The sequence below is a fragment of the Hemiscyllium ocellatum genome, chromosome 37 (assembly GCF_020745735.1).
Source record: "Hemiscyllium ocellatum isolate sHemOce1 chromosome 37, sHemOce1.pat.X.cur, whole genome shotgun sequence".
NCBI lineage: Eukaryota > Metazoa > Chordata > Chondrichthyes > Orectolobiformes > Hemiscylliidae > Hemiscyllium > Hemiscyllium ocellatum.
The window spans coordinates 15,443,353-15,456,911 of record NC_083437.1 but is presented as its reverse complement, the minus strand read 5'-3'; the positions used below and the strand labels follow the sequence as shown (position 1 = coordinate 15,456,911).

At 41.5% G+C, this 13,559-nt stretch overlaps 1 protein-coding gene across 1 annotated transcript in view; it reads right to left on the bottom strand.

The window, feature by feature from the left end:
* Nucleotides 1–1,774: 1,774 nt before the first annotated feature.
* Nucleotides 1,775–13,559, bottom strand: part of LOC132833643 (CTD nuclear envelope phosphatase 1-like) — a 48,615-nt gene continuing 36,830 nt past the window's right edge. Inside the window, exon 8 of the mRNA XM_060852071.1 lies at nucleotides 1,775–8,384. Coding sequence (XP_060708054.1) covers nucleotides 8,324–8,384 — 61 coding nt within the window. The 3' untranslated portion in view covers nucleotides 1,775–8,323. The remainder of the gene's footprint in view (nucleotides 8,385–13,559) is intronic.

Here is a 13,559-nt window from a genome sequence, read left to right as displayed (position 1 = left end):
CTGATGCGATTAGAGAAATATTAAAGGTGAAGAGTTTCATTGGTGGACTGCATTAGTTTCAAATGTCAAATGTCACATAATTTGCAGTTTATATTAACAAGATGAAAAATGATTAAATGTGACTTGTTTTTAAATATAGGGTACCACCAACCAAGAGAATTATTTGCTTCAACACTGAAGCTTTGAAAATGTTTTACTTTAAGAACGCAGAAAAAATCTAGAGTGTGGAGATCTGCCTACATCTTTGATAGGGTAAAAAATGAGGTCTGCAGATGCTGGCGATCAGAGCTGAAAATGTGTTGCTGGTTAAAGCACAGCAGGTTAGGCAGCATCCAAGGAATAGGAAATTCGACGTTTCGGGCATAAGCCCTTCATCAGGAATGAGGAGAGTGTGCCAACCAGGCTAAGATAAAAGGTAGGGAGGAGGAACTTGGGGGAGGGGCGATGGAGATGTGATAGGTGGAAGGAGGTCAAGGTGAGGGTGATAGGCCGGAGTGGGGTGGGGGCGGAGAGGTCAGGAAGAAGATTGCAGGTTAGGAGGGCGGTGCTGAGTTGAGGGAACCGACTGAGACAAGGTGGGGGGGGGGGGGGGGGGGGGGGGGAGGGGAAGTGAGGAAACTTTGATAGGGCCACTTTAATTCTCAGTGAATACAAACTAGATTGTTGGTTTTACGTTCAAAAATACTAAACAGGAGCATTGAGCTATAAGTAGAACTTTAAAGTTCAATGACATTTACAACCTGGGATCTTTATCGTATCAATATTGATATTGCGACTTCTCTCAAGATGTATGTGCCATTCATCTCCAGGAGTCATCCACAATTTGCATCTCCTGCTTCATGGTCAATATAGTTCTGCAAATAGTCATACTTCAATTTCTTCGCCAAAAGGGACAGGTTCAATGTTGAGTCCAGAGGCAACAACTGATCAATGGGAAGGACAGCTGGATCATGCCCAATGTTCACCCAAAATATCCTGCCTTTGTTCCAGGAGGTGGTAGTGGCTATTTCACTGGTTACCTGGACCGTCAGAGGGTGAAGGGTGACCTTATAGAGGTTTACAAAATTATGAAGGGCATGAACAGGATAAATAGACAAAGTCTTTTCCCTGGGGTCGGGGAGTCCAGAACTAGAGGGCATAGGTTTAGGGTGAGAGGTGAAAGATATAAAAGGGACCTAAGGGGCAACGTTTTCACGCAGAGGGTGGTACGTGTATGGAATGAGCTGCCAGAGGATATGGTGGAGGATGGTACAATTGCAACATTTAAGAGGCATTTGGATGGATATAGGAGTAGGAAGGGTTTGGAGGGATATGGGCCGGGTGCTGGCAGGTAGGACTAGATTGGTTGGGATATATGGTCGGCATGGACGGGTTGGACCGAAGGGTCTGTTTCCATGCTGTACATCTCTATGACTCTGAGAGATGACCACTGGAGGTTTTTTTTTACAGAGCAGCCAGAGAAATATTTTTCCCTTTTAGCCAGGTCAGGGATCATGCCATAAATTTGAATTTATCAGATTTCCTTATGGCCAGATGAGAATCTTTTCCCACTAATTGTGGAATCTGGAATAACTCCCTGGTAGCACAGACTTTATGATACTATTGGTCTAAAGATTGAGCGATTTGAATTTAAGTGAACAGTGAACATAAAATTCATTTAATTAAACATTGAATAAAAATATCAACATTGGTTCCATCTAGTTTCCTGATAAAATAGCTCTGTCCCGGACTCAGATGCACATTAATCAGTCAAGCCACAGTACAGTACAATTAATAACTGGAAAAAGTGATCATTTATTTTAATTTATTTTCTCCAGAAGCTGCAATTTTGCTTAGGTTTTGACATTTGTAAATACATTTCAAAATACATTGTTTAAAAAAAACACTGCCCCACCCTTCCATGGAGTTAGAACAAGGGCATTAATAACCAATGACCTTTAATAGCTACCAGCATGATTTGGTAATTTTTAAACATACAAAAATATTTCACTCTGATCTCTGCATGTAAAGATACAAAAACTTCTCCAACTTCAAGTCTATCTCAATATAAACAGTATGTGAACCACAGGCAAGCATTTTCCTCAAATGAATTAATCATACATCAGACCACAATTGAGGCTTTTTCACATGTGGATTCATCTGTTAGGGTTGAACATACTGGTACTGATATTAAATCGGAAAAATAAAGTTCATTTTAGCTGATATACCCCTTAGAGTGAATCCCCAGTAACAGATTTGCACCATGTTGCTCTGGTCTGCAAATAAGATTGTCAAATTTGAACATGAGGGCATGTGGTGAGTTGGCTAGCCGAATCATAACTGGACTGAATTCCCAACTCATTTCACCCAGCCCAGTTTTCACTCCACAGCCATGTAACACACAGATTAAACTCCCTCAGAAACACAAAATAAAACAGTTTCAGTATAATAGATCATTTACAACATGCACTTGTACAGCAGCATTCACCAGAAAGCATCCCAAAATTCTACAAAAAGCAAAGTGGAGGTAAAAAGATTTGGTGGAGGGAGATAGGCTGTAGGGAAACTCTAAAGCTATTGCAACAGAACACTCAGGAGTGAATATTGCAGAGTGGGGCAGAGCTAGCTGCAGCATCTCATGGCGAGGACAGAAAGGAGGGAGAGGTCAGCGCAATGGAAGCCCATTAGCTCCACATTTCTGCATGTTCACCTAAAGCGGTGGAAAGGAACAAGACCCTGCAGAAAATAAATTGGAATAAGGATTTTAAAATTGCTTCGGATGAGCAGGGAAGCAATGAAGATTCAAATGACAAGATTTATTGGAGAGGAGGTTAGAGAAATAAGTTGTGAAGGGCAGAACTTGTGCACAACTAACTCCTTCCAATGATTTGATAGAAAACAAGTGCATCATGACTCATCGGAGAGAGACAGAAATAGTATCTAAAGGATATATGAAATGAAAAAAAGTTGGCTTTTCGCAGCAGCTTTTGATCTAGGCCAAAATTCTGGGCAAGACTTAGTCTGAACCAATGGGCTCGATTAAAGCTTCCACCTAAGGTCTCAGCTCAGTCATTTTCAGAGGTTGATTGACCAACCTACTGTATACTAACATGATTCAGTTTTTGCTTTCTTCACATATTGTCTGTGTTCAGTTATAGAAAATTGCTTAAAAAAAGTCAAGATAAAGGAAATAAATTTAGCAAACATTTAGTAGCTTGAAACAGCATGAAGCAGGTGGCAAACTGACCTCCCAATGAGGAGATTCTTATTACGATAAAAGGATCTTCTTTAGATTCTATTTGGAATAAAATTCTTAATTCTAAATATTTTTCAGCATTGTTCAGAATCTTCCCCATTGACCAAAGAGATCCAACCATCACTGTTAAGAAAGTACATTCAGGATTCCTCGAGTTGAGACAATAGAATGATTGTACTTCTATTTTCTTGTCTTAATTCAGCGTACTGAAACAAGTTACAAAAGAAGCTCTTTTGTCAAAAGAGGAAAATGTTTGCAATCGTTTTCTGGGCAGGATAGAGAATGGAGGAGAGATATTACCTGGAAACTATGATGAATAGCTGGTCACTACTGGTTTAATGATTCATTCTTCATTTTTCTTATAGGTTCAAAGGATTAGGGTCACATTACTGAAACATGTCAAAATTTGTAATTCAGACTTTGAAAACAAAGTTTCATTACATTTTCAACTTTATTTCACAGGCTCCTGTTTAAAATCAAGTTGCAAAGCCAATAAACCAAACTCTGTGGAAACTGCACAACTCCTGGACTAAACTGGCAGTAAGAACTGTTACTAAACCAAAATTTAGTTTTTAAAGACAGATTTTTGAAGTAAGCATTCCACGTGTCCATCTATTGTTCTGAGAAATTAATGAACCAGTGATTTACGGAATAGCTAACCCACTGTAGTAGGAAAATACTACTAACTAAAATGGCAATTCAGTTGCCCCCTCAGTTTCCTCTTGAAGAGGCCATCTCATACTGGGGCTAGTTTTAAGTTGTTAGCAGCCGAGTTGTAACTGAGTCAAGTGTCTGAGGAGTAATATTAAACTGCAGTCCTATTCTCCCATAACATCAAGTGTACTTTTCAGGAAGGGACATTGGACAATCAAAATCCTGACATCTCTCCTAGAGGGAAATCTGATCACACCTGGCTAAAATCAGCTAGCTAGAAGCAGGTTAAGGATTAAACCAGCCTTTTGAGATGCCACTATGTACATACTGCCACCCAAAACAAAAGCAAGAGTTATGCAATGCTACTAAGAACATTCTTCTCATTTAAGTTTCAACTAAACTTGCTTGCAGGCCATTTTATCAGATCCTTTGGGATTACAAGTTGTTCACTTACTCACTAAAACAGGCCCGTGCCACAAAAGAGCAACTGGCAAGCTACAGAATCTAATTACAAAGGAACAAGATTTAAGAGAAGTCTTCTGCCAGTGAATTGCAGGGATGGGTGTTAAAACTTTAATCTGAGCAGGTACTCCCACTGGTCACCATGATAGATAACACCAATTCACCGAAGTTTTTTCAGCCATCTCCTGACGTCACTTTAGACTACTGGTCCGCACAACGATTTAATGATCAAGCGGTGCCTAGTAATCAAAGCAAAAACAAACAGTCTGGCAAATTACAGGAAAGCTCAGATGCTCTTTAACCCTTGAAAATACAACTGAGCATGGCAAACGTGGCCTTCCTAATCATAAATACTCAAATTGAGGTGACAAAACTTTTCAGCCACTACAAACAATTTACGAAATCAGTATTGCTCAAACTTGTCCAGCAAAGCACAGCTAAAACTTGCTGACATTATAATCTGCTGAGCACACTGCTCAACATGTCAGTGTTGGGCCCTGGAATGAAGCACATCACCAGTCAATGGCACAGCAACACACCGAGGATTTTGTGAGTCAGCTGTTTAAAAACAGCAACTCGCACTGTTCGATTGTTCAGGAAGTGCAGAGAAAAAGGAATTCAAAATACAAACTTAACTAAAATTCTGATGAGATCTTTCAGCACTGCACAAAACTACTACTAGAAACAGCTAATTTCCACAGATTCTTCTGTTTTACATAGCATCATATTTAGGGTGAGGTGATTACATACGTTCCATTGTCTTTTGCTCTACATTAGTGAAACCTGGAGCTCATTTTGAATTCACGGGTTGGAATGCAGTATGTCAGGCAGGCTTGACCGATTTTGAATGATCCCATTTTCTGATTATGATCAAGATATCCACAATAGGGGGTGTAAATCAGCAGCCTGGCCACTAAAATAGTGAGGTTGCTGCCAGGGTTCGTTATAACATGCTTCATCCCAATCTTGATGGCTAAGAGCTCCTGCAGGGTTGTGAGGGGTTTAAAATGGAGGCTACAAAAGTCTGATCAATATGGAAGGATTTCCATTACAAGGTGCCTAATGGACATACTGCATTATAGGAGAAAAGGCTGCTAATTTCACACCCAATCTTATATCTTAATTAAACCCAAACTCCACTGAAATACTTTATATGCAAAAGAGTTGAAAGTCATAAACACTGTTGTTAATGCCTTTTTGGGCAGGTGAAGTGGTGCAAAATTATAAGTTTAGCTCAATCTCTCTGAAACCAGGTCAATTATGAAATTAGCCACTATGAAATTGGTAAATATACACTCTGGGATTAAAGATGGCAGTTTCATGGTGTTGGTAGGTGTTCCAACAGACATTCCATTTATGATAGTTATGCAATCAAAAATGCTAATGAATAGTTTATGCAAGGTACCATTGCATGCAAGTCTGCATATGGAGAATGCAAATAAGCTATAGCATTTGAATTCATCATCTGCATTACACCAGTGTCTCTTAAAGCAGGTTAAACATAAGAAAAGGCCAAAATAACATTCTTCCTGCTGCAGCTCTCTCACTTTTGTGATATTGCAGGCAAAACAATTAAAATTCCACTGGGTTATGGCACATAATCTGTGACACCAACTAATGACTGATAAAGGCTCAAGCCAGTCCGCGCAAAGCAATAGTTGCAGACTGATTGCGTGATCTGCCATGACCGAACATAATTGCTTGGCACCAGAGACAGCCTTTGGTCTTGTACCACCAAAAGAGAGATTTGGAGGTCCATGCTTCTCTAAAACTTTAATTTATAAATGGCCAGAATGCAAACAAGTCTCAGAATCCAACACTGTGGAAACAGGCCAATCAGCCCAACGGATCCACACTGACCCTTTGAACAGCATCCCAACCAGAATCATACACCCTACCCTATCCCTGTAACCCTGCATTTCCCATGGCTAATCTACCATGCCTGCACATTCCTGAACACTACAGGGTAATTTAGCATGGCCAAACCACCTAACCTGCACATCTGTGAACTGTTGGAGAAAACCCATGCAGACATGGGGAAATTCCCCAGGGCGGAATTGAACCTGGGTCCCTGAGGTAGCAGTGCTAACCACTAAGTCACCATGCCGCCTGAAATCCATTATCCAGTTTAGCCTTGAGCAATTCGAGAGCCCTCTCTTTGACTCAGTTATTTTCATTTTCTGAGCATATACCCATTCCCATTTTGCTCATTACTCAACGTTGCAAAATACTCTGAGTGATTAGTGGTAGACCCTTCCAAAATACTGCGATAGTCTCAGGAAACATGAGGAAAAAAAAACTTTGTTTTTATACTGTGCTCATTACATCTATCTAGATATCCCAGTGCTTCCCATTTAAAATAATTATTGGAAGCATAGTTGCTGTTACGTAGGCAAATGTGAGAGCTATTTTGCATATTGCAAAATCCCACAAACAGAAATGAGATGAATAATTAGTTTAATCTGATTTTGGCCTGATCATTGGGAAAAGATGGTAACCAGGCCATAGAAGAACATACTGCTCATTAAATATTACTGTGTGCTCAAGGTCGAAAGGACAACTTCACTCCACAATTTCCTGTCTTAGAGAGGGAGCTCTCCCAAAGATACCATTGTATTTGAACAGCACAAGCCTTTCATTCTTCAAGTAAATGGATACCAGTTGTAGAAATGTTGAAGTAATTCTCTCAGAAAAGTCAGATTTGAAAACTGGGAGATTCCCTCCCTGGTTATATTTCATGTATAAACATTTTCAATCGATCCGTTCAGAGAAGTTAAGACACGCCTCTGCAGCAGCTGAGATTTGAACCCAGACCTTCTGGTCCAGACATAGGGACACTAACACATCACCGTAAGAGCCCTCATCCTTTATGTGTAAATTGGAGACAATGAGCATTCAGCCGTGAACAATTAACACATCCTGCTTTTACACAATTTTTAGCACCAGTCCCTTCACAGGAGTCAAGAACTTAAAACTGCTGATTTTCATCTTTCTTAGATCAAAAGCGCAAGGCTAATTGTCATACTGCCATACATGGTCTTCTCTGCGAACATCAGTATGATGGCACACAGATCCTTGGCCTATCGAGCCAACAGGCAGATCCAGAAAAAAGCAGAGAAAGAAGCTGGAAGAGAGAGATAATTACATAAAATGAAAACAAAACTGTAGAAACCCTGGCAGAAAGGAATAGGATTTTCAGTGGAATTATCAATCATTTAGGGAAAAATAAAACATTCTGAGGCAAGACTGATGGTTACAATCAAACTGTGCCTCTTCAGGCCATAAAATGAAGCCATGATACAAATCACCTATTACTGTACTAGAAATCAGATTTTATTCTTCGTTTGAAATGCAGTAATACTGTTTGATAAAAGCTGAATTGACAGAACTGTTTCACATTAGGGAGGAATTTTTAAAAAAAATCTAGGCCAAACAAAGCCTTGTTCTAGATTTGTGGTTTAGCACCATTGATAGGCTCAGACTTGGGAATGCTGCGTCTGGTCAACTACTTGGTGTAAACTTGGCATCGTGTAGGAGGACGGAGCATATAAAAAAACCTGGACTCCCTTTCAGTGGGAAGTAACCTGGTTGCCTTTAAACGGATAAGTTAATTCTCACGGATATCATCTTATCTTTACATAATCAAACATTAAAAGGCAGAACACATCAAAACAAAATCTCCAACTCAGGCAAGTGAGGGAAGTTGAGCTCAAAAATACCATTTTATAAACAAAAAAAATATATTAAAGTGTATTTGACGATGCACCATCTCAGCACTGATTTGAACGTTTGTAACATTCACATAGATATCTGTCCACGCAGAAGTAAACAGGTCTTGACTGTCCACTGAGTTTATGTCACTTCATGCATACTCAAAACACCTCCTTGGTGCGCAGGCTTTACAATGTTCTAAGCACCAGAGGACTGGTATGAGCTGTCAACAAGGGTGTGCCAGAAATATCAAATGCAATGTCACCACAGTCTATGCTGGTGGAGATTGCGACTGAGGACAGACCGAACATCTGAAGTAAACCTGCAGGAAAGGAGAGAAAAGAAAACTTGAAACACAACTTTCATTTTTTTTTAAGAATCACAACTCCACTCAGCCCTTGCCCACATCTCCCTGTTGTCTTCTCCTGTTTTTTGATGGAAGCATTCATTAAAGTATGACTCCAGAGGTGCTAACAGAAAATTGCTATTACTCACCGTTCTGCGAGAAAGCCTAAGGGAATAGTCACCTGACCAGAAGAGGAGGTGGGTGAAGATGGAGTAGCAGAGAGAGGTTATGATATGGGTTTCTGCATAATATTCAGTAGCGAAAAACTTTAACAGGTAACTAAAAGGACATACACACTGACAGAGTCAGAAATGGCTGGGGGAGGGGTTATGATGGTTTTGTTCACAGCATACAATTTATTTAATAAGAACAGACATTGCTGGAAAAGCTCAGCAGGTCTGGCAGCACATGTACAGAGAAATCAGAGTTAACATTTCAGGTCAAGTGACATTTCCTCAGAACTGATTTCTGCTTTAGTTTCTGATCTACAGCATCTGCAGTTCTTTTGGGTTTTTCGTAAATATATTAGCAAAAAAAATTTTTTTTGACTTTACAAAAGTTTCAAAAATATAGCAAATACCAGTATAATGAAAAAAAAACAAATTTCAACACATACCTATTAACTATTAACCTATCCTTTAATACAAAATAAAATCAAACACTTACAAACAATATCTATAAATAAATAAGTGACTAGTAAAACAAAAAACACACAAGAACACAAAACACCAATGCTTTGTGCAAAGCTCCCAAATAAAAAAATGGGAACATTGTATATATACCCATATTAACTCAGGATCCCGCCCTTCAGGCCTCAACAAACCTAACCACCCTGGTTAAACAAACACCCTAGTTAAGATAGCAGACAGATCGGTGTCCAAATAACTCAATAAGGGCTGTCATGTCTTATAAAAATGGTCTTTGTGTGGTGCAACATATTTGTGAAAGAAGTCCTTGGGAATGTGCTCCATAATTAATTTCCACCATCCCAGCAAGCCCGGTGGGTTCTCAGGCACCCAATTAGAGTCATAGAGATGTACAGCACGGAAACAGACCCTTCGGTCCAATCCGTCCATGTTGACCAGATATCATAACCCAATCTAGTCCCACCTGCCAGCACCTGGCCCATATCCCTCCAAACCCTTCCTATTCACATACCCATCCAAATGCCTCTTAAATATTGCAGTTGTACCAGCCTCCACCACTTCCTCTGGCAGCTCATTCCATACATGTACCATCCTCTGCATGAAGTTGCCCCTTAGGTCTCTTTTATATCCTTCCCCTCTCAGCCTAAACCTATGCCCTCTAGTTCTGGACTCCCCGACCCAGGGAAAAGACTTTGTCTATTTATCCTATCCATGCCCCTCATAATTTTGTAAACCTCTACGAGGTCTCCTCTCAGCCTCCGACGCTCCAGGGAAAACAGCCCCAGCCTGTTCAGCCCCTCTCTGTAGCTCAGATCCTCCAACCCTGGCTACATCCTTGTAAATCTTTGCCTGGGAGGCTTTTATATCCAGCCATATTGAGCTTGGATCGTTACCTGCACAATCACACACAAAGGACAGCAGGAAACTCAATTGATATCTCCTATTGTCTGGGAAATCAACTCTCTCCCTCCTTGAGGTAACTGCAATTTAGTAAGTTGATGAGAGGCCACTCATGACACCAGACAAAGAAACTAAACCAACCCATAGGTTTTCTCAATGTTAACCTGGGAAACATTATAGGGAGCATATGCATGGGATAAAGCAAACAAGGAAAGATATTTATAAGGGCTATTCGGCCCAACCGCGAAATTGGAAGAGCCTCCCATCTCTGAAGATCTTGCCTAATTATTGTCAAGCAAGTGAGCAAAATTAGTCTGAATTAACCAATCAAACATGGGGCTAATAAAGATATCTAGGTATCAGAAACTCGCCTATGACCACAAAGGAACCTAGGGCCACTTCAACCTCTGGCACTTCGAGGTCCCCCAAAAGCATAACCTCCAACTTTGCAAAGTCGATCTTATATCCTGAAATAGCCCCAAATGAATTAATACATTGTATCAGACGGGGTACGGAGGTCATTGGGTCTGATAAAAACTGAAGGACATCATCCTCGTACAGCATAATCTTGTGTACCCTCGATCTCACTTCTGGAGCGGTTATGTGGACGTTCTGATGAATGGCCTCTGCCAGTGGTTCTATCATCAACGTAAACAATAATGGTGAGAGGGGGCAGCCTTGTCGACTACCCCTATCAATCCTAAAATTCCCAGACCTCACCCCGTTGGTGATGACCGCAGCCAGAGGGTGGCGATATAAAACCTCCACCCACCTAGCAAAGACCCTACCCAACCCAAACCGCTCAAAGGTATAAAAACGATACGGCCATCCCACCCGGTCAAATGCTTTCTCTGCATCGGAGGAAATCACCAACCCCTGGATCGATCGTTGCTTACGTACTTGGACCATATTTAGCAACCTTCTAATATTATTAGAAGACCTATGGCCCCTTATAGAACCTGTCTGGTCCTCTTCGACAATATGGGACAACACCTTCTCCAATGTCAGCACCAAGATCTTAGGTAGAATCTTAAAATCTGAATTTAATAGACAGATGGGCCTGCATGAGGCACAATCTTCAGGAAACTTCCGCTTCTTAAGAATGAGGGAAGTATTAACTTCTCTCAAAGATGGTGGTAGGCATTCATACATATGGGAGTGATTGTACATCTCCAACATCTGCCCTGACAGAATCCCTATAAACTCCTTATAAAACTCACCCGGGAGACCATCAGGACCACGCGCTTTCCCACTCTGAGGTTGCTGAGCTACCTCCTGTATTTCCTGAACCATTAAGGGGTAATTAAGGAGAGGGGTCTGTTCCAAGGTTACCCCAGGGAAGTCCAGGCTCTTAAAATTAGCTTCCATCTTGGCCTTCCTATCCTTGCAACATTCAGACCGAAACAATTCAGAGTAAAAACTCCGAAAAACGTCATTAACCCTTTTGTCATCGTAAGTAAGGACCCTGGCGCTGTCTCCAATCTAAATGGATTGGGGTGCACGCTTTTTCCTAGTCAGATACGCTAAATACTTCCTTGGTCTATCCCCATATTTGAGCAGCCTTTGTCAAACAAAAACAAGTTATTTCTTTGCAGTTTGAGTCCATATTGAATTCTAAGCAGCCTGAAGGGCTGTGACCCGCTGTAGCTTGGTCACTGAAGGCCTCGCAAAATGTGCCACCTCAGCGACTTTCAGCCGCATCTCAAGTAGATGTTGCTGATCCCCCTCCTGTCATTTCTGGCTAGCTGAATAAGAAATAGCTAATCCCCTAGCGAAGGCCTTAAGTGGTCTCCCCTAGCATGGACAGACTACTAGCCATGCCTGAGTTGATAGTCAAAAACTCCTGAAACTCCCTCAAAACGTATTCCACAAATTTGGAATGCTTAAGGAGAATAGGATCTAGACAGCAGTGCTGCAAACCCAGCCCCTCACTCCTGCCCTTAACCTCCAAATATACTGCTGCTTGATCAGAGATATCTACCCAATTTTACAACCCATAATCGAATCCAGAAGGGTCGAGGGAGCCCAAAAAAAAATCAATCCTCGTGTGACATTTATGTGGGTTTGAAGAAAAGGGAAAGTCCCTGCTGGTAGGGTGAAGACATCTCCAAATATCCACCATCCCCAACTCTTGCATAAGTCAGCCACCTGCTTGGCCGGTGAAGAAATAGTTGGGAGCCCACTAGAAATCCTGTCCTCCGTCAGGTCTAAAAGGCAATTGAAATCCCCCCCCTATAATAATGTGCCATGTTCCAAAGGCACTCAGCTTAGAAAAGGCACTGACCAAAAAATTGAGCTGATGCGTTGGAGGACATTAGATATTTAAAATGCCATATTCCTCCCCAAGTATCTCAAACCGCCCTTGCTAATCTTTCACCTGTTCTAATAAAGTGAACGGAAGATTTTTCGGGATAAGTACCATCACTCCCCTACTTTAGTAGTAAAGGATGAAAAGAATAGCCTAGCATTCACTCCCGCAACCCCCCACCCCCCCCCCACCCACACACCCACCCCGCTGTAACCTCATGTGTTCCACATCTTCAAGATGGTTTCCTGCAACAGAGCAAGATCAACCCTTTCCCACTTAAGGTTAGAAAGCACTTTTATTCCTTTTAACAGGAATGACTTCCCTTGATGTTCCAGATGCACCATTTAACAAGACACTTAGCCATATCCTCTTTTAAGAGACCCTTGAACCCCTGGGAGGGAGAACCCGGTTTGCAATGCGCCGAGCACAAGTAAGTGGAGACTCAAGAGTCGCAGAATTGTGTATACAAAACTACTCTATCATAACTACAAACTATTGCTACCAAACAACAAAGAAAACCAATTGTAAAACCTTGAACTCTTCCCCCTGCCCATAGGGGGTACTCACCCTACCCATCCCCCTCCTGCACAACTCCTTCAAGGCCCAGACTGTGCTCCAGCTTTCGGCAAAAAATATATAAATAAACAAGATGATCCTTAAGTCAACAAAAGACGACAAAGTCAGGATAAGCACTCCGCCTTTCCCGGTTCCATGTCACCCCTACTTGTGACTAATAGTGAAAAAGAACAAAGAAAACAAAAAAAAGAACAAACAAAAAAGAAAACAACAAAGGGCACCCACAAATTTTCCCATGATAAAATCAAGAGAAGAAAAGGGAAAACACAGGGAAAGGAGGAAAAGAGGACGAACATTAACTGGATCCTTCAGACCAAATAGGTCTATTTTAAAGCGCCTACAAAGTTCTTGGCTTTATCCGCCGAGTCAAACGTATAAACTGAGTCCTCGTGGCTGAAACGGAGCACCGCGGGGTATCTCATGGAGTACTGGACGCCCAGGTCCCTCAGCCACTTCTTAACTTCATCAAAAGACTTCCTCTTTTGAATTTCACTTGCCGAGAAATTCTGGAAAAACAGGATTTTTGTCCCCTTGTGCAGCAGTGCCTGTGGATCTTTCCACAGTGATCTGGAGGCTTCTATCACTCTTTACTTGTCCCTGTACATGAAGTAGTGCACTAGCACCGGGCGGGGGCGCTGTACCGGCCCAGACCTGCGCACTGCCACCTGACAGGCCCTTTCAATCTGCAGTGGGCTGAATTCAATTTGAAGGCCCAGGAGT